This window comes from Scyliorhinus canicula, chromosome 26 (assembly GCF_902713615.1).
Source record: "Scyliorhinus canicula chromosome 26, sScyCan1.1, whole genome shotgun sequence".
In the NCBI taxonomy this organism is placed as follows: Eukaryota; Metazoa; Chordata; class Chondrichthyes; order Carcharhiniformes; family Scyliorhinidae; genus Scyliorhinus; species Scyliorhinus canicula.
The window spans coordinates 12,012,441-12,033,890 of record NC_052171.1 but is presented as its reverse complement, the minus strand read 5'-3'; the positions used below and the strand labels follow the sequence as shown (position 1 = coordinate 12,033,890).

The 21,450-nt window shown below is 47.8% G+C and overlaps 1 protein-coding gene across 1 annotated transcript in view; it reads right to left on the bottom strand.

Annotated features, from left to right (window-relative positions):
• Nucleotides 1-12,043: 12,043 nt before the first annotated feature.
• The window catches only part of LOC119957403 (histone H2A.V), a 12,265-nt gene continuing 2,858 nt past the window's right edge, over nt 12,044-21,450 (bottom strand). The window contains exons 2-5 of the mRNA XM_038785441.1: nt 19,829-19,906; nt 14,564-14,677; nt 13,682-13,811; nt 12,044-12,401 (exon numbers count right to left, since the gene is read on the bottom strand). Of these exons, the coding sequence (XP_038641369.1) occupies nt 12,340-12,401; nt 13,682-13,811; nt 14,564-14,677; nt 19,829-19,906 (384 nt within the window). The 3' untranslated portion in view covers nt 12,044-12,339. The remainder of the gene's footprint in view (nt 12,402-13,681; nt 13,812-14,563; nt 14,678-19,828; nt 19,907-21,450) is intronic.

Genomic DNA, 21,450 nt, shown 5'->3' with positions numbered 1-21,450 from the left:
GGGTGGGGAAAATTGGTCACCGTTTATAAAGGAATTCAGAGTAAAAAAATATTCTGTTACCAAACAGGCAAATTGGGCATTTTAATTAATACTCTTCCTGTCTGTGAAGCTAATGCAATGCCTCAGAACATCTCACTTTGTGACTATTGGATTATCCTCGACCAATCAGGAGTTAATAAAGAGTGCTGATTTGGAGAAATATTAAATACCTCCCCTTAATGTTTTAAAAACTATTTTTCCTTTAACTTTTTTGCAGTCAGAATGTAATAATAATAATATCCTTTATTAGTGTCGCAAGTAGTCTTGCATTAACACTGTGAAAAGCCCCTAGTCGCCCCATTCCGGCGCCTGTTCGGGTCACAGAGGGAGAATTCAGAATGTCCAATCTGCCTAACAGGCACGTCTTTCGGGACTTGTGGGAGGAAACCGGAGCACCCAGAGGAAACCCACGCAGACAACGGGCAGATTCCAGTCGGGAATCGAACCTGGGACCCTGGCGCTGCGAAGCAACAGAGCTAACCACTGTTATACTGTGCTAGGTAATATTTCCACTTCACCAGTCAAAATTCTCTCTTTAACTTCATGACCGCAAGAATCTCTGTTACACGGCTAGTGTTTTGCTCCACCTCCTTCCTTCACAACTCACCCACACATTTTTCACACTCCAGCTCAGGTTGCCTGGCTCCCAGTAGGACAAGGGAGCGGAGACTGTGTGTCGTGGTACAATGTGCCACCTAGTGGAAACACAGAGGACTGCGCTGAATCTGAACGGACATGAGTTGACAGAGGCAACGCGATCAGTCAGGCCAGGTCCTGCTTGTTTGACCTCCATATCTGGGGGTTGATGTGTCAGAGAATTGGGACTTGCCCGAAACACCAAGCCAAAGGCCACCACCATTTGAGTATCAAACATTTCCAATCCAACTCCTCCCACTGAGAGTCAAGGCGACATGTTAGAAACTGTCCCTCAGTTCTATATCGTGCAAGTGAAATAAAATTGTTTTTTTTTTAAATGTTTTTATTAAACTTTTGCCATTTTATACAAAAATTATAAACCGTATGTAAACTAAAAAAAAACAATAACATAATCCATGCAACCCCTCTCTCAAAACAGTCCCCCCTTTTGCTCCCCCCCCCCCCCTCCCCCAACAGCAAACAGTGTCTAATTCCTTGAAATTCAATATAAACGGTCGTTGGTTTAGCTCACTGGGCTAAATCACTGGCTTTTAAAGCAGGCCAGCAGCACGGTTCGATTCCCGTACCAGCCTCCCCGAACAGGCGCCGGAATGTGGCGACTAGGGGCTTTTCACAGTAACTTCATTCAAGCCTACTCGTGACAATAAGCGATTTTCATTTCATTTTTCATCTCCGGGAGAACCCTTCAATTGAGCCCGTCACGGTGTATTTGACCTTCTCGAGATGCACAAACTTCATTAAGTCCCCCCGCCACGGCGAGGCACTGGGTCGCGTCGCCAACCTCCAACTCGACAGGATTCGTCTGCCAGCAACCAGCGGGGCGAAGGTCAGGGCATCTGCCCCGGCACCCCTCCGCAGCTCCGGCAAGTCCCAAACGCCAAAAATAGCCGCTAAAGGATAGGATCGTCGACGTAGCAGCCCCGCAAACCACGCTCATATGTTTTGGTCCTGTCCAAAACTGGAGGATTACTGGAAGGAGATGTTTAGGGTAATCTCTAAAGTGGTGCACGTGAAACTGGACCCGGGCCCCCCGGGAGGCCATATTCGGAGTGTCGGACCAGCCGGGGTTGGAAACGGGCGCGGAGGTGGATGCTGTAGCCTTCGCCTCGTTGATCACCCGAAGGCGGATCCTGTTAGGGTGGATATCAACCTCTCCACCCTGTGCCCTGGCATGGCAGGGGGACCTGCTGGAATTCTTAACGCTTGAAAAGGTCAAATTTGAACTGAGGGGAAGGATGGAGGGGTTCTACAATTCATGGGCATTATTTATTATGCACTTTTGAGAATTGGACCACATCGAACATTCGGGGGGTTGGGGGCTGGGGGGGGGGGGGGGGGGGGGGGGGGGCTGTATGTGTTAATGGTGACTATGGGTGATTCCTGATTCCTTTTTGTCATTTGTTTATGTTAACATGCGGGCTAATGTCTGGGATTTGGTGGGAGGATGGGATCGTTATTATTGATATGGGGATTGACATTTCATTCATTACTGATGTTGGGTGTAAATTTGGGAGAAAATTTGAAAAAGGTGTAGAATAAAAAATATTTTTAAAAAGATGTCGCCTCACATTAGATGCTGATTTCCAGCCCTTTACAAATCCCGTTGAGTCTTCCCCAACTACCTCCAAGAGACAGAGTTCCAATCTCAAGGCCAGGATCTTGGCCGAAAAGTTGGCGTCTACTTTGAGCAATGAAATTGGGCGATGCGACCCGCATTTCGTGGGATCCTCATCGTTCTCCAGGAAAAGGGAGATGGATCCCTGTCCAAAGGAAGGAGCCTCCTGCCGGAGAATCGTTAAAACATCCCCATGAATGGCGGAACCAGCTGATCGGCAAACTTCTTGTAGAATTCCACCGGGAATCTATCTGGCCCCGGTGCCCTCCCTGTCTGCTCAAGACCCAGCGTTGCTTCCAGCCCTTCCCAAAATTCCTCCCCTCTTTGGGTAACTCCAGGCCCTTTAAAAACCCTGCCATTCCCAACTCATCCTCTGGTGGCTCCAACCCATAAAGCCTCTCATATAAGGCTCAAAATGCCCCATTCACCTTGTCTGGGGCGGAAACCAGCCTATCCTCCGAATACCAAGCCTGAATAATCTCCCAAGCCGCCTTAGCTGGTGAGCCAAGAGACATTGGCCTTCCCCCCCCCCCCCCCCACCACCCCAAACACCTCAGCCAGCGAACCACCCTAATCTACACCAAATTTAACCTCGCATTGAAGAGGTACATCGCTCAATCCAACTTGACATCTAACTAGCCACTAAACGGAAAGTCAATCAGAGTTGTTCTCTCTCTGCCCCTAAAGATGCCACAGCAAGTATTGAGAACATCATCAATGTGGTCTTCAAAGGACATGAACAAGTGACACAAGAGCATCCCGAGAGGCAGACATGCCAAGTACAGAAGCCAGGATAATCTCATATCAGCGGAGGTACCACCTGAATGCTCAACGCAAGACTGTGGAACCCTGCCCCCTGCTCAAAGCTGGGCACACGTTTCAAAGACAATCTCAGGGTGGCACAGCGGTTGGCACTGTTACATCACGGCACCAGGGACCCAGGTTCAATTGCAACCATAGGTCACTGTCTGAGTGGAGTTTTCACATTCTCCCCGTGTCTTTGTGGGTTTCCTCCGGGCGCTCTGGTTTCCTCCCAGTCCAAAGATGTGCAGGTTAGGTGCAGGATTGGCCATGCTAAATTGCTCCTTAGTGTCCAAAGATGTGTAGGTCAGGTGGGAGTAGGTGAGGCGGACGGGGGGAGTGGGCCTAGATAGTGTGCTCTTTCAGAGGGTGGGTACAGATTCAATGAGCCGAATGGCCTCCTTCTGCACTTTAGCGATTTTATAGATTAACACCAACATAGGGGAAGCAGATTTCCAAGGCCAACCAAAATGGGACTACACCTTCAAAAATGTAAATGGCTTCCGCTGAACAAGAGCAGCCACTGAGAGAGAATGGCAAGACATAGAGAGAGCGAAACGGTTAGAGAGAGGGTTGTTGATTCAGCCGATAGTCCGCCACATTGACTGACGTCCTCACTGTGGGAGTCTGTACGGTTAACATGAATTTCAGAACAGCAAACACGGATCTCTCACTTATCGAAGGGAAGATAGACTGGCATTGGAGGCAGTTCACTCGATAGGGAGGGATTTTATGAGATGTTGAGTAGGTCGGGGCCTGTTCTCATTGGAGTTTAGACGAATGAGAGGCGACCTTATTGAGACATTGAGGATTCCTAGGGGGTTTGACAGGGTCGATGCTGAGAGGTTGTTTCCCCTTGTGGGAGAGTCTAGGACCAGAGGGCAGAATCTCAGAGTGACGGGTCACCCATTTGAGACAGAGATGAGAAGGAATTTCTTCTCTCAGAGGTGAGTGAATCTGTGGAATTCTTTACCGTAGAGAGTTGTAGAGGCTGAATCTTTCAGAGACATTAAATCAGTAATGGAATCGAGGGTTAATTAGCCTAACCTCGGTTGTTGGCAAAATTCTAGAATCCATCGTTAAGGATGAGATTTCTAAATTCTTGGAAGTGCAGGGTCGGATTAGGACAAGTCAGCATGGATTTAGTAAGGGGAGGTCGTGCCTGACAAACCTGTTAGAGTTCTTTGAAGAGATAACAAATAGGTTAGACCAAGGAGAGCCAATGGATGTTATCTATCTTGACTTCCAAAAGGCCTTTGACAAGGTGCCTCATGGGACACTGCTGAGTAAAATAAGGGCCCATGGTATTCGAGGCAAGGTACTAACATGGATTGACGATTGGCTGTCAGACAGAAGGCAGAGAGTTGGGATAAAAGGTTCTTTTTCGGAATGGCAACCGGTGACAAGTGGTGTCCCGCAGGGTTCAGTGTTGGGGCCACAGCTGTTCTCTTTATGTATTAACGATCTAGATGACGGGACTGGGGGCATTCTGGCCAAGTTTGCCGATGATACAAAGATAGGTGGAGGGGCAGGTAGTATTGAGGAGGTGGGGAGGCTGCAGAAAGATTTAGACAGTTTAGGAGAATGGTCCAAGAAGTGGCTGATGAATTTCAACGTGGGCAAGTGCGAGGTCTTGCACTTTGGAAAAAAGAATAGAGGCATGGACTATTTTCTAAACGGTGACAAAATTCATAATGCTAAAGTGCAAAGGGACTTGGGAGTCCTAGTCCAGGATTCTCTAAAGGTAAACTTGCAGGTTGAGTCCGTAATTAAGAAAGCAAATGTAATGTTGTCATTTATCTCAAGAGGCTTGGAATATAAAAGCAGGGATGTACTTCTGAGGCTTTATAAAGCACTAGTTAGGCCCCATTTAGAATACTGTGAGCAATTTTGGGCCCCACACCTCAGGAAGGACATACTGGCACTGGAGCGGGTCCAGCGGAGATTCACACGGATGATCCCGGGAATGGTAGGCCTAACATACGATGAACGTCTGAGGATCGTGGGATTATATTCATTGGAGTTTAGGAGGTTGAGGGGAGATCTAATAGAAACTTACAAGATAATGAATGGCTTGGATAGGATGGACGTAGGGAAGTTGTTTCCATTAGCAGGGGAGACTAGGACGCGGGGGCACAGCCTTAGAATAAAAGGGAGTCACTTTAGAACAGAGATGAGGAGAAATTTCTTCAGCCAGAGAGTGGTAGGTCTGTGGAATTCATTGCCACAGAGGGCGGTGGAGGCCGGGACATTGAGTGTCTTTAAGACAGAAATTGATAAATTCTTGATTTCTCGAAGAATTAAGGGCTATGGGGAGAGAGCGGGTAAATAGAGTTGAAATCAACCATGATTGAATGGTGGAGTGGACTCGATGGGCCGAATGGCCTTACTTCCGCTCCTATGTCTTATGGTCTTATGGTTATAGAGATAAGGCGGGAAAGTGCAGACATCAGATCAGACATAATCTGACTGAATGGCGGAGCACTCGATAGGCCTACTTCTGCTCCTATGTCTTATGGTCATTGATTTGTGCAGTTGCTTTACCTGTACATGACAGACAGGGGGAGCCTCTGAGCAATACATGGCATTTATTGAACATTTTAAAGAGACAGTCCTCATTTAAGAGCAAAAGAATTTCCTCAAATTGGCGAACATTTCGGAATGTGCAGAGTTGCTAGTGCAACTCCAGACTGAGAAGTGTGGATATTTTCAGGTTCATCGCTCCACAGAAAGGGGTTAAAGAAGAGGCTTAAATGCCCATGGCCAAGACTAATAGAAGGAGTCCGCTTCCCTTGACTCACACTAAAATATGTTGATCGTCTTTGCTACCATCTCCTTGGGCATGGTGACACAGTGGTTAGCACTGCTGCCTCACAGCGCCAGGGACCCGGGTTCAATTCCGGCCTCGGGTGGCTGTGTGGGGTTTGCACGTTCTCCCCGTGTCTGCGTGTGTTTCCTCCGGGTGCTCCGGTTTCCTCCCACAGTCCAAAGATGTGCAGGTTAGATGGATTGGCCATGATCAATTGCCACTTAGTGCCCAGGGATGTGTGGTTAGGTGGGGTTACGGTGAATGGGCATGAGTACTGTGCTCTTTCAAAGGACTAGTGCAGACTCGATGAACCGAAAGGCCTCCTTCTGCACTGTAGGGATTCTGGGAGAGATTTCTCCTCAATTCCTCATTCAATTTATTTCTGACCTGCCTGACATTCGGGCCTCTGGTCTCCTGACAAGCGTAAACATCTTCTCTATGTCTATGTACCCTTTCCTAATCTGAAGGATTTACGGTCACCCTTCCTTTTTCTAAGGAAATTGGAGGGGCAGCATGGTAGCATTGTGGATAAATTTGATGGGGGGGGGGGGGGATGTGAAACAATTGGAGGTAAATATGGATCAGATAGGCTGCTAACTTCAAAATGGGAATCACGGCATGAGGAGACATTGTGTTCGCTGATGAGTCAGAATTCTACAGCACAGAAAGGGGCCCTTTGGCCCATTGTGTCTGCGCTAGCCATCAAGCCTAACCAGCGTTTTATACAGCTCCATCATAACCTCCCTGCTCTTATATTCTATACCTCGGCTAATAGAGGCAAGTATCCCATCAGCCTCCTTAACCACCCTGCCCTGCTGCCTTCAGGGATCTGTGGACAATCTTTGATTGAAGGATAAATATTGGCCAGGACGCCAAGCGCAAACCCCTCCCTGTTCTTCAAAATAGTTGTCAAGGAACCTTTCGCACATCCTCGAAGGCAGAAGGGTCCTAGTGTTAAAATCTCATGGGGTCGGCCCAGCGGTTAGCACTACTGCCTAGTGCTGAGGACCCGGGTTCGATCCCGGGTCACTATCCGTGTGGAGTTTGCACATTCTCCCTGCACCTGCGTGGGTCTCACCCCTACGACCCAAAGATGCGCAGGGTGGGTAGATTGGCCACAGTAAATTGTCCCGGAATTTGTTCGGTTCGTGACCCTTCCGGCAATGGGTATTTTCTCTCTACTCAATCCTGAACACTCCTGATTTTGAACGCCGTCACCAGCTTCCCTTCTCCACGGTTCAGCTTCTATCCAGTAACTGAAGTCGCTCATCCCTGGAAACACATTTTCCTCACCTTCTCTGACATCTTCACATCCTTCCTGAAGTGTGGTGCCCAGTCGGACGCAGTGTTTAATAAACATTCACAACCCTCCTTTTGAACTCAAACTCCAATTATCAGGCCCTGGAGCTCTTATGTCTTTTTAGCCACTTTTTTCCATCGGCCCAACGAAAGCAGCATTACACCCCTAAACTCGTAAACTAGACAGCGATAGCTCTCCTTCATCGGACACTATAATCTAACAATCCCTTCTCAAAATTAGTGTTAGATCAAGAGGTGTCAGCTCCCCCTTCCTGTGTTCAAACCACAGAAATTCACCATTGAAGGTCAAACGATAAGAAAGGTGATTAACTTGAAATAGTTCCCTGGATGTTAGACTTTGTTGCGTGTTCAAGAAATCACCGAGTCAGTTATGATGAAACCCCAGCTCCAGACCGAAAGTCTCTTGGGAGTTCCTTTAGCAGAGAGTGATATATATCATGTTGATAAGCCGTTTATTGCTCATTCTCTAAAGATAAAGCTCAGAGACCACTTAAAATAATTGAATACATTACAACTCCTCTGCCAAGTGCATAATTGAATACAACTCTACCACTGCAACTTTGACAGTACATTTTCTTCCCTGTAGAGTTTGGACACACTGCAGTTGGAATGGTTTATGCATGAAACGAATTACCACAAACCTCAACGTATTGCCAGTTCATAGATGCTGGTAGTTCTTTTTGGGGTTTGGAGTTTCTGCTGTAAGCAATTGCTTGACGATGAGGTTCAATTGAATTATCTTACCTGATTTTCCCCACTCTCCTGGTCTCCCTCTCTCAAGCAGATTGGAATCTTAGAATACCTCCAGTGCAAGAGGCGGCCATTCGGCCCATCGAGTCTGTACAGACTTCCTGAAAGAGTACCCGACCTAGACCCACTTCCCCACCCAACCGTTGGACACTAAACGACAATTTATCATGGCCAATTCACCCAACCTGCCCATCTTTGGACACTGAGGGACAATTTAGCATGGCCAATTCACCCAACCTGCCCATCTTTGGATACTGAGGGGCAATTTAGCATGGCCAATTCACCAATACCCTTGAGGCCTTCCATGGCCGCGACACTGCAGGGCTTGGGGTGCTTTATTGACCCCTTTAATTGCACTCTAATTTGATGTATTTAAGTTTCCGTTGATCTTTGTTACGTTCTGGCAGTGCCATCTTTTTGCTTTACCCCTAAATTTGTTTCACTTATATTTGGTTGACCTCAAAAGAGCATCCAATCCACCTAACCTGCACATCTTTGGACTGTGGGAGAAAACCGGAGCACCCGGAGGAAACCCACGCAGACACGGGGAGAACGTGCAGACTCCGCACAGGCAGTGACCCAAGCCGGGAATCGAACCTGGGACCTTGGAGCTGTGAAACAATTGTGCTAACCACTATGCTGCCGTGCTGCACAGTGTGTGGTAATGGCAGAACGAGAGTAAGCAGTGTGTCAAAGGGCAAACCGGAACAGGGAGCTGATGGCCCAAGTGGGGACGGCGGTAAGGGGGAAACAAGATGGAAAGTGGATGAAAAGGGGAATGTAATATGAATCAATGGAAGAAATGAAAAACAAATTGATAGGTGGGCGAATGTGGAGGAGAGAGTTCACAACCTGAAGTTGCTGAACTCAATGTTAAGCCCGGAAGGCTGTAATGTTCCAAACCCCCTCCGGTTTGCACTAGGCAGTGGAACATTGCAGTAGGCCAAGGACGGACATAGAGATGTGAAAGGAGGACGGCGAGTTGAAATGGCAGCGACAGCAAGATCTGGGTACTGCTTGCAGACGGATATGCCATGTGGAGAGCTATAACCGAGATAGCTGTGGGAGTCGGAGCCTTTTGTAATTGATACGAGTGGACAGTCTAGCTCCAGAAATGGGGATAGAAAAGGTGAAGGGAGGGAGGTGTCGGAGATGGGCCACGTGAAGGTGATAAGAGGGGTGGAAACTGGAGGTGAAATTGATTTTTATTCCAAGTCCAGACAGGGACATGAAATGGAACTGAAACAGCTGTCAATGTACCAATAAGAGTTGTGGATGGGGCTGGAGTATAACTGGAACAGAGAATGTTCCACATACCCCACTGACAGGCAAAATGGGGACCCACGTGGGTATCCAAAGCAAAGCCCTTTGCTTGGAGGAAGTGAGATACGGTAATGGAGAAATTGTTGAGTGGGAAGACAGGTTCAGGCAGACGGAGGAGAGCGGTGGATGGGGACTGTTCAGGCCTCTGCTCCGAGGAAGAAGCAGGGAGCCATCAGACCATCCTGGTGGGGAATAGAGGGAACTTGAAATAGGAATGCAGATTGCAAGAATTCACAAAACAACAACGAGCACAACGCACAAGCACTTTCCAAGCAGAAACCTGCCCCATGTTCTACAGCCTGTTCACACTGGTACAGAAGTTTCGATGGCCAGTATCAGTGTAGAAAATGAAGATGCCACTTGGGTTCTCAAAATGAGAAAGATTAAGTAGCCTTGTGTGTCCTGCCCATAGCACCAAGTGCCTGTCCGATTTCGTCTTGAAAATCATTCATCGTCTCTCTCGCCCTCCTGGGCCACCAACGTCGGTCGCTGCAGAAGGTTCTTCCTCGTGCCCCGAACTTTAAATCTGGATCATTATCACCACCAGTTAAAAGGAACACCTTTTCTTAAGTCGACCTCCTCTAACCCAGTCACATTATTGGCCATTTATCACCCTAACTGAAGTACACCTATCCCTGGTTAAAATGCACGTCCACTAGCTTTTTGATGTTAAATTCCACCTGCCCATTCTGTAGGCCTAAGCTGTGCTACAGATAGGAGGGAAATTAACCGTGCTGTCCCGGATCAGTGTAAAATTTCTCCAGTTTCAAAATGTCACTGCTGTCAGATTTGGGAGTTGACTGATGCTTCAAGGCTATGCTGCTCAAATGCTTTCCTCATGTCTTTCCAGTAATCCATTTTGGAAGGTCTAATACAGGTGGGAAATACACAGTAAATGACAGAACAGTATTGACAGGCAGAGGGATCTGGGTGTACGCACACAGGTCACTGAAAGTGGCAATGCAGGTGGAGAAGGTAGTCAAGGGGACATACTTCATCACTTGGCACTCAGATACACTACAACGGCTCACCACCACCTTTGCAAGGGGCAATTAGGGATGGGCAACAAATAGAACATAGAACAGTACAGCACAGAACAGGCCCTTCGGCCCTCAATGTTGTGCCGAACAATGATCACCCTACTCAAACCCACGTATCCACCCTATACCCGTAACCCAACAACCCCCCCCCCATAACCTTACTTTTTAGGACACTAAGGGCAATTTATCACGGCCAATCCACCTAACCCGCACATCTTTGGACTGTGGGAGGAAACCGGAGCACCCGGAGGAAACCCACGCACACAGGGGGGAGGACGTGCAGACTCCACACAGACAGTGACCCAGCCGGGAATCGAACCTGGGACCCTGGAGCTGTGAAGCATTTATGCTAACCACCATGCTACCGTGTTGCCCACAAATGGTGGCGTAGTCAGTGAAGCCCACATCCTGAGGAAATTATACATACCAAACATCATAAGCATGGCCTGGATCTATACTTTCATAAACTGGCACCTATGTTGTAACTTGTTAAAATAGAGCATGGGATCGGCATTAGATTATGGAGAATACAATCCCCAAAAGCAGTTTGCTTTGGGCTCATTTGAAGGTCGCCAAGTCGCTGTGCCACCACCTGGCACTCCCCCCCCCCCCCCCCCCCCCCCCCTCCACTGCAATCTTCAAACTCAGCATTCTGCCTTAAGACACAATTCAAATTGATAAATCTGAACCACGGGGAGGTGGCCAAAATACCCAACATGTTCCACCAGAGCAGGTCAATACATTTACAATCCTCAACACAACTCCTGTGACAACACAATGTGCAGCGGCAGACATGTACATCTCCAGAGGAGAGGCACCCGGGGGGGGGTACAGCTCATTCATCGGCTGGACACCAAAATCAAACGGCAATAATTAATGATTAGATGGAGCCAAGTTTGGAGTTGCAAAAAGCTAGATCATAGAGAGTCAAGCCAGAATGATTCCTGAGAGATCTGAAGTTCATGGGCGTTGATATTTATTCTCCTTTTAAGGTACAGACTACTTACCATACTGGCAAAGATGAAAGTCAGGGAACAATTATTCACCTGGGAGAAATAGGTAGAACAGCAAAGAACCTCTCAAGAATTTTAAGCTTTACTATAAAACACAGATGGATTTATTGCTTTATCATAAAATATACAGTGCAGGAAGCCATTCGGCCCATCGAGTCTGCACCGGCTCTTGGAAAGAGCACCCTACCCAAGGTCAACTCCGCCACCTTATCCCCATAACCCAGTAACCCCACCCAACACTAAGGGCAATTTTGGACACTAAGGGCAATTCATCATGGCCAATCCACCTAACCTGCACACTTTTGGACTGTGGGAGGAAACCGGAGCACCCAGAGGAAACCCACGCACACACGGGGAGGATGTGCAGACTCCACACATGGAGTGGCCCAAGCCGGAATCGAACCTGGGACCCTGGAGCTGTGAAGCAATTATGCTATCCACAATGCTACTTTACTCAAGTAACTGATGAAATGAAGCATATGCTTCGAAATGTATCACGGCATTAAACCCCAAATACAAAGTTAAACCCCCAAACCGTCATTTACTTTAGTGCTTTATTGCAATTCAACCGCCATCAAGTATTGAAGAGATTATATAAAATTACTTGGGATTATCTTTCTGCTTCCAAACCTTCCCTCACTTTAAATGTTCGAAAGGACACACGGTGAAGACATGATTTTTAAAAAATGGTTTTATGAATTGTTTTATTGTATAAAACACACTTGCGTAACCTAATTGTTGACAAACCGCTGTATGTTCTAGTTATATTGTCACACAGCTACAAGTCCAAACCGTAGGACATACAAACAGGTCTTTCAGATTATAGTGAACACTAAAGTCATCTCCTAAAACTCTTCCCATTTTATTTTAACTACTCTTTTTAAAAAAAATATGCCAAGTATCCCCAGGTTTCTTCTGTCCAAATTACAGTACGACAGTAGGGAGGAAGAGGGTAGGGCTCAAAACTGGGCTTTATGCAGTTTTCTGCTGTCCCTTCTTCCCAATCAGAGACTTATGGATGTGAGGAATCACACCTGTAAGAGAGAAACAAAATAAATTGTGCAAACGTCAACGGCCCAGGCGAGGCACACTCCCTCACTCCTCTCCGACTCCCATTCTGATTTACCAACTAGCTCAGAACCCTTTCCATATTCCTACTGCCAGCAACACAAGAAAAAACAAAACAAAGATAGTTCAACGAAATAGGGACTGTGGCGATTTCCCTCCCGGACAGATCTGTCCAGCAGCAACCAAAATGACAAACCTGTGTTGTCTTTGTTGCTCCACAATGCACAGGAGGGTGGATTCACCAGCTAATCATGAACAAAGATCCTATCTACTCACCTTTCCTAATCAATATTGTGCTTTTATGGAGTTACATCCACACACCACATGGAAGATTGGGTTAACCCATTGCACAGCTAAGCTCCACTGATCAGGACAGCCATTTATTGAGGCAAGACTCTGCTGGAGACACACGTGTACAGATGCTGAACAAGTCCAGATTAAGCTGAACTGCAATACTCGCCTTGCCCTCCATGACACTCACTGACATTCACCAAGTGGGAGTCCCTAATTCACATCAGGAACTCCGTGCTCACTGAAATCACATCCAACACAAACTAAAAGAGATGTCGCAAAGGGAAAAAACATCCCCCCCACTAAACTGTAACTCAAGAGTAAGCACACTTTCATAACGGGCACAACTGGAGTTAAGTTTAACTTCATTCAATCAGTGCCCAAGATTTCGGAATCTTCACCGAGTTTCGAATGACGTGAAAGCATTAGGGCCCCGTGGTAATGACCACCCGAACCGTGCCATATCCAAAATAATCTGCAGTGAGCCTAATTTAAAGGGACAATCTACTTGGGAGTGCCCGTCTCCTCAGACATCCGAAGCTGGATCTAGAGCATTAGGATGGCTATTGTGGCTACTTACAAAACACCATGCAGGAAGTGTGGCGGGTTATTTAGTTTGTCAATAAATTTAAGGTTGATTCAAAACCAGGATGTCCATTCCCAATATCTCAGCTCTATAATTCTAAACAAACTATTAGCACCGTTAACATTCAGTCAATAGCAGGCTGGTAACACCAACTTTGTAAGATAATAAAGCTTATGAAGTAACTCCAAAGTTTCAGCACCATTTTAAATATGTCCCCCTTTCAGTTTACAGACTTTATCATTCGGGCCTTCCCTTAAATTGCACTGACAGTCCCACCAATATTATATTACTTGATAGTAATTCTGAAAAAGCTCAGAAAGTATTTATAATATTTTGGTTCCCTGAAAAATCCCTAAAGTTGACACATACCACCACCAGCAATGGTTGCCTTGATCAGCGAATCCAGCTCCTCGTCACCTCGGATAGCCAACTGCAAGTGACGTGGCGTGATGCGTTTTACTTTCAGATCCTTTGATGCATTTCCTGCCAACTCCAGCACCTATGGATATCAAGTCAGAAGGCAGATAAAAGAAAAAAAAAGATAGGTTTCTTAAACTGGAAATTCCAACGGCAATAGATGCTTTTTTTTTACAATTCGGCAACATGAGGTGAAATGTCTCCTGATCTCCAAGTTTCAGAAAGCGTTGGGAGATCGAAGGGAGGCCATGAGGAAATGGGTCCCACACCGCACCCAACATCGTTTACCCGACTGCTTTTTTAATTCTCCTCCTCGCTTTCAAATTCCCAAAGTCTGATCTCCCCACCCTAGCTTTGCCACTCCCCATCCGGTTCTCTCTGTGCCAATGTCCTTTTCTCCTTGTTGAAAGGCGGGAGATGTGATCCTCATGATGTCACTATACACATGCAGCTAACTTTACTCACTCCCCTGCCTCACTTTGCCCGACAACTTCCAGTGACTGCCTCCCAACAGATATTAGTCTGTTTTTAAGCATTTCCTCATTACCCACACCATCGGTGGTCGGTAAGCTCCCGTCTTCAGGAATGCCGGTCGAACTAGTCCTGCCTTGTCACATCCTACTCAGTTCTTGAAAAGCACCCCGAGATGATTAACCACAACCCTGCTCATTGAGTAGACGGTATTTTTGGCTTCAAATCTTGCGTAGGAATGCTATCAGAGAACAAGTCACGGAGGAGTTTACATCAAGGTGGTCAGGAATGTCAAACAAATTAAACACCAGGTTTGTAACCTTGTTCTACATCAAGGAACAGGTCACCCTTGCCCTCACCTACCTCAGCAGTGAGATACTCCAGGATGGCTGCACTGTACACTGCAGCTGTAGCACCCACCCGTCCATGGCTAGTGGTACGAGTCTTCAAATGCCGGTGAATACGACCTACAGGAAACTAAACAAAAGAATACCAAGTGTAAACCAGCATCCTCACCAAAAGGCACATCCTAAGCAAGGACTACACCACCCATTGCAACTTCTCACTGGAGCACCGTACCAATTAAATACATTAGCTTGGATTTTAACCGATGGATACAAAAAGATTTTTCTTCAAAACTTGCTGCTGAAATTTTATGGCACATTTCTCCGACTGCTTCATGCGCGCCTCGTCTCCAAGTTTTGCTTCTGTGGATCATAATGTTGTTCCACCAACCCCCAGCATAACTGAAGCCTTTCCAGTGCACTCGGATTGTTAACCAAGCTAACTGCCTCCCCTATTCCAAACAAAGATGGTTCCACCTCAAAAACTACATTTCTACAGACCAATACCGATTTGGACTACTGCATTATTGTAGCTTCTCTGAACATTTGAGAGTCTGGTTTCACTTACGTTTCCCACTTTTATTGCCAGTGACCCAAAAGGAAAGTGGTACCCAATTCATTTTTTCCAATTCAGGGGCAATTTAGCGTGTTCAATCCACCTACCCTGCACATCTTTGGGTTGTGGTGGTGAAATCCACACAAACACGGGGAGAATGTGCAAACTCCGCACGGACAGTGACCCAGAGCCAGGATTGAACCTGGGACCTCGGCGCCGTGAGGCTGCAGTGCTAACCCACTGCGCCACCTTGCTGCCCTGACAAAAATCATTGCTAAATGACAGCATTAAATTCTCTTCCAAAGCGCATTCCTCCCTTGCAAACACCATTGTATTTTTCTGCACTGTTTCACTCTACTGGAGATGGCTCATTCTCAGCTTAGGTTATCTTGCCCATTTGAGTATCAGGCTTGAGGAAGGATGTCAGGGTCTGTGAAGAGAGAAAGACAAGACAATGACGGACACACAAAAGTGCCAGCTGGAGTCTAGAAAGGTTCAAGAGACCATTGGTGTGGGGAGACTAAAGAAGCTCGAGCAGGGAAAGTTATGGGAAGTGTTCTCACAGACCCAGAGCAGAGGAAACGAGGTGAAACTGCATTGTGAAGGAAGCATCCATGTTGTAAAAACTCTGACTTTCTAGCCGAGGCGTCACTCATACCAACTACAGAAGCAAAAGATGCCATGGAACATTACTGAAAGTGTTTGATGTCATGTCTAACATTCCCAACTGAAACACAGAAATTGACATTAAAACACTTGGCATCTCACAACTGTACAGTAATCTCACAAGCAATTTGGTAAGATTAAACTCTCGCCCTCCCATCAAACTGAAGTAGCCCTCATTGCTTTTCTTTGCGGAGGAACAGGAGACCGATGATAACACCCAGCATGGACTGGGAAACGTTTCAATGTAACTTGCTATCATTTCAGTTGATAATACAGAGGCCGGGGGGGGCGGGTGGTCAAGGGAAACACTGCCAGGCCCCGGGGGAGTGGGGAAAGAGGATAGGTGTGGACCGTGTGTGGAGCAGAAGGCTGCGAACCATCTGCATATGTTTTGGGCATGTCCGAGGTTGAGAGAGTTTTGGGAGGAATTTTCAGACCAAACTGTTGGGAGTAGAGGTAGTCCCGAGTCCGGAGGAGGTGATATTTGGAGTGTTGGAGGATCCGGGAGTAGGGAAAGAGGCTGACGCCTTGGCCTTTGCTTCCCTGATAGCCCGGAGACGGATTTGGTGGGACTCGGAAGCCGCTGAAGGCAGGTTTGTGGGTGAGCGATTTGGCACAGTTCCTGCATTTGGGAATTAAGTTAACCATTCGAGGGCTGGAGGAGGGGTTCACCTCTAGGTGGAAACTGTTTATTGACCTCTTTAAGGAGTATTGGGCCGTCAGTGGGCAGGGGTGGGTTTTGGATGTCTGTTGCTATGGATGGCTTTTGCATTTTTGTGATTATGTATATATTTAAAAGGTCCCAGGTTCGATCCCAGCTCTGGGTCACTGTCCCAGTGGAGTTTGCACATTCTCCCCATGTTTGCATGGGTCACCCCCACAGCCCAACAAAAATGTGCAGGGTAGGTGGATTGGCCACGCTAAACTGCCCCCTAATTGGGTACGCTAAATTTATTTAGAAAGTTTGAAAATGGAAGACAACCACATGGATAATGCCAAATTTCAAGTCAGCTCTGTAACTGAATTGAGAGAGCAAGAGCGAGGGAGGGGGAGAGCACAGCGAAGCAGACAGTAAATAAGGGCTGCTAAATACTTCAGCCAAAAGTGCTGAATGGACAACTCCGATTTCGTTCCCCCAGCCCCCATCATAGGTGCCAGTGTCCATCCAATTCAATTGACTGACGGTAAGCAGAAATTGCTTGTACTGGATTCTCGTCAACGGGAATAAAGATCAGTGAACTCGAATCAGCGGCCTCACTCATAACCTCACTATTCAGTGGAATTTGGAGCCGATGGATGTGGTATATCTGGATTTCCAGAAAGCCTTTGACAAGGTGCCACACAAAAGGTTGCTGCATAAGATAAAGATGCATGGCATTAAGGGTAAAGTAGTAGCATGGATAGAGGATTGGTTAATTAATAGAAAGCAAAGAGTTGGGATAAATGGGTGTTTCTCTGGTTGGCAATCAGTAGCTAGTGGTGTCCCTCAGGGATCCGTGTTGGGCCCACAATTGTTCACAATTTACATTGATGATTTGGAGTTGGGGACCAAAGGCAATGTGTCCAAGTTTGCAGATGACACTAAGATGAGTGGTAAAGCGAAAAGTGCAGAGGATACTGGAAGTCTGCAGAGGGATTTGGATAGGTTAAGTGAATGGGCTCGGGTCTGGCAGATGGAATACAATGTTGACAAATGTGAGGTTATCCATTTTGGTAGGAATAACAGCAAACGGGATTATTATTTAAACAATAAAATATTAAAGCATGCCGCTGTTCAGAGAGACTTGGGTGTGCTAGTGCACGAGTCACAGAAGGTTGGTTTACAAGTGCAACAGGTGATTAAGAAGGCAAATGGAATTTTGTCCTTCATTGCTAGAGGGATGGAGTTTAAGACTAGGGAGGTTATGTTGCAATTGTATAAGGTGTTAGTGCGGCCACACCTGGAGTATTGTGTTCAGTTTTGGTCTCCTTACTTGAGAAAGGACGTACTGGCGCTGGAGGGTGTGCAGAGGAGATTCACTAGGTTAATCCCAGAGCTGAAGGGATTGGATTATGAGGAGAGGTTGAGTAGACTGGGACTGTACTCGTTGGAATTTAGAAGGATGAGGGGGGATCTTATAGAAACATTTAAAATTATGAAGGGAATAGATAGGATAGATGCGGGCAGGTTGTTTCCACTGGCGGGTGACAGCAGAACTAGGGGGCATAGCCTCAAAATAAGGGGAAGTAGATTTAGAACTGAGTTTAGGAGGAACTTCTTCACCCAAAGGGTTGTGAATCTATGGAGTTCCTTGCCCAGTGAAGCAGTTGAGGCTCCTTCATTACATGTTTTTAAGGTAAAGATAGATAGTTTTTTGAAGAATAAAGGGATTAAGGGTTATGGTGTTCGGGCCGGAAAGTGGAGCTGAGTCCACAAAAGATCAGCCATGATCTAATTGAATGGCGGAGCAGGCTCGAGGGGCCAGATGGCCTACTCCTGCTCCTAGTTCTTATGTTCTTATATTCCATGGAGCTGGTATCTGCCCAACGGGAACAATCAACCAAACAGGAGAAATCTAGCCAAACCAGTCTGTTAAAACAGCTAAGTCGCTGCGCTCACCAGCACCATTAAACAACATTTCATTCCCAACCTCAGCTGTCCTGTTCACACAGAAACGTGGCTCCAGAACGCAACTGCAGCCTAAATGCAGACAGGCATTCATTCATGAGTTGAGGAGAAGCAGGAATAACTACGAAAGAGAAAATGCTGGAAAATCTCAGCAAGTCTGGCAGCATCTGTCGGGAGAGAAAAGAGCGAACGTTTGATTCTTTGTCAAAGCTGGAATAACTAACTGTCTTTGACAGGGACCATCTTATGGCATCAAGGGACCCTGCTACAACACAATTCAATGGGAAAGCTATTGAGAGCTCACACATTAGGAAGATTGTTGTATGAAGGCCAAATCACTAGAATAGGCTCTTCAGGGAGATCATTCTCATGTCCCCAATTTGTCTGTTGATCATTCCATTGAGCACAGTAAGAAATCTTACACCAGGTTAAAGTCCAACAGGTTTGCTTCAAACACTAGCTTTCGGAGCTCTGCTCCTTCCTCAGGTGAATGAAGAGGCATGTTCCAGAAACATTTATATAGACAAAGTCAGAGATGCTGGACAATGCTTGGAATGCGAGCATTTGCAGGTAATCAAATCTTTACAGATGCAGAGATAGGGGTAACCCCAGGTTAAAGAGGTGTGAATTGTCTCAAACCAGGACTCGAGTAGGATTTTGCAAGCCCAGGCCAGATGGTGGGGGGTGAATGTAATGCAACATGAATACAAGATCCCGGTTGAGGCTGCACTCATGCGTGCGGAACTTAACTATAAGTTTTTGCTCGGCAATTCTGCGTTGTTGTGTGTCCTGAAGACCGCCTTGGAGAACGCTTACCCGGAGATCAGAGGCTGAATGCCCTTGACTGCTGAAGTTTTCCCCGACTGGAAGGGAACATTCCTGCCTGGTGATTGCTGCACAATGTCCATTCATTCGTTGTCGCAGTGTCTGCATGGTCTCGCCAATGTACCGCGCTTCGGGACATCCTTTCCTGCAGCGTATGAGGTAGACTACATTGGTCGAGTCGCACGAGTATGTGCCGCGTACCTGGTGGGTGGTGTCTCCACGTGTAATGGTGGTATCCATGTCAATGATCCGGCACGTCTTGCAGAGATGGCTCTGGCAGGGTTGTGTGGTGTCGTGGTCGCTGTTCTGAGGGCTGGGTAATTTGCTGCAAACAATGGTTTGTTTGAGGTTGCGCGGTTGTTTGAAGGCAAGTATTGGGGGTGTGGGGATGACTTTGGCAAGATGTTCATCTTCATTGATGACGTGTTGAAGGCTGCAAAGATGATGTCGTAGTTTCTCCGCCCCAGGAAATTCCATTCCATTGAGGTGTGTTGTGAATATGCGACAGAAATGCACAGACAATAACACCTAGTTTTACTCGCGACATCTCAATAAGTTGGAAACTTGGTTCCAATTCTGAAAACACATTTCACCCCCTTGCTTAATCCATTTGGAACACACAAGCCTACCTGTAGCCCTGCTCTTTGAGAGCGGGAAACTGCTTTAGCCTTGGCTTTTCCCGAGTCCTTCCCAGCTTTCCCGCCAGCCTGCCGGAGAGACACACGAGCAACAGCACTTATTTTTTTTCGACAGAGCAAGGGAAAGAAGCAACACTTTCACATGAAAAGATAGCTGCACCGGTAATCGTTAACACTTTAAAGGGGACTTCCGGTAGCGGCAATGACCAGCTGAACTGCACGTTCAGAGGCTCCCGAAAAAAACGGACTTCGGGGCTTTTTTAAAGGCCAACGGAGCTTGAGGGGCAAATCCCGATTGGGGAAGAGGCCAGGAGTCGCCCCAGAGGTCCCATGGTGCAGACCAGGAGCGGAGCAGGGAGAGAATCGGGAGGAAAAACTCTTGGAGAAAATCGGGACCCGAAGGACAAAATGGCGGCCGGCGAAAGTTTTGAAGAACTGAAGAAGTGGGTCCAGGAGCAGCAGACGACTCTGCTGCGCTGCTTCCAGGATCTGAAAGTGGAGCTGCTGGAGTCCACCAAGGTAACCAACAGGGAACTGATGGAGACCCAGACAGCCCAGGGGGCTGCGATCCGGGAGCTGCAGCAGCAGGCCGCCGAGAGGGAGGACGAGGTCGTGGCCGTGGTGGGGAAGGTGGAGGTGCACGAGGCGCTCCATAAAAGATGGCAGGAGCGGTTCGAGGAGTTGGACAACCGGTCGAGGAGGAAGAATTTACAGATCCTGGGCCTCACGGAGGGGCTGGAGGGGTCGGACCTAGCGGCTTATGTGGTGATGATGCTGAACACGCTGATGGGGGCTGGGTCCTTCCAGGGGCCCCTGGAGTTGGAGGAGGCCCACAGAATTCTGGCTAGGAGGCCCAAGCCGAACGAGCCGCCGCGGGCGGTGTTGGTGAGGTTCCACCGGTTCGTGGATCGTGAGTGTGTGCTCCGGTGGGCCAAGAAGGAGCGGAGCAGCAAATAGGAGAACATGGAGGTGCGGATCTTCCAGGACTGGAGTGCGGAGGTGGCGTGCCGGGTTTAACCGGACGATGGCGGTGCTCCACAGACGGAAGGTGAAGTTTGGAATGCTGCAGCCAGCGCGTCTGTGGGTCACCTACAAGGATCGGCACCATTATTTTGAGTCCCCGGAGGAGGCGTGGGCCTTCGTGCAAGCCGAGAAACTGGGCACAAACTGAGGGTCCCCCGGAGGGGGGAATGCTGTAGAATACTGTATTTATTTATACTGTATGCGTATTTGCGGGGTTTAGGGTATGATGTGGGGTGGCCGTAGGGTGGGTGGGGTGATGCCGTACGGGTGTTTTCTTTATGGGTTTTCCAGCAGGAGTTGGGTTGACGGGTTTGGACTGAGGGGTAAACGGGGTGTTTGGGGAGCTGGTGGGGGGGGGGACTGACAGGGGCCCGGCAGGGCGAAAGCGCGGGCTTTCTGCGGGGTCCCCGCGCTGGGAGAGGGAGGGGGCTTTTCCCGCGCAGGAGCGGGGGGAGGGTGGACTGGTTGATGGGCACTATGGAGGAGGGGCAGTCCCACGTTGGGAGGAGCCGAAAGTAGGGCGGGAGCCGCCGGGGTCAGCAGAAAATAGCTGGCTCACGGGAGTGCTATAGAAGGGGGGGGGGGGGGGG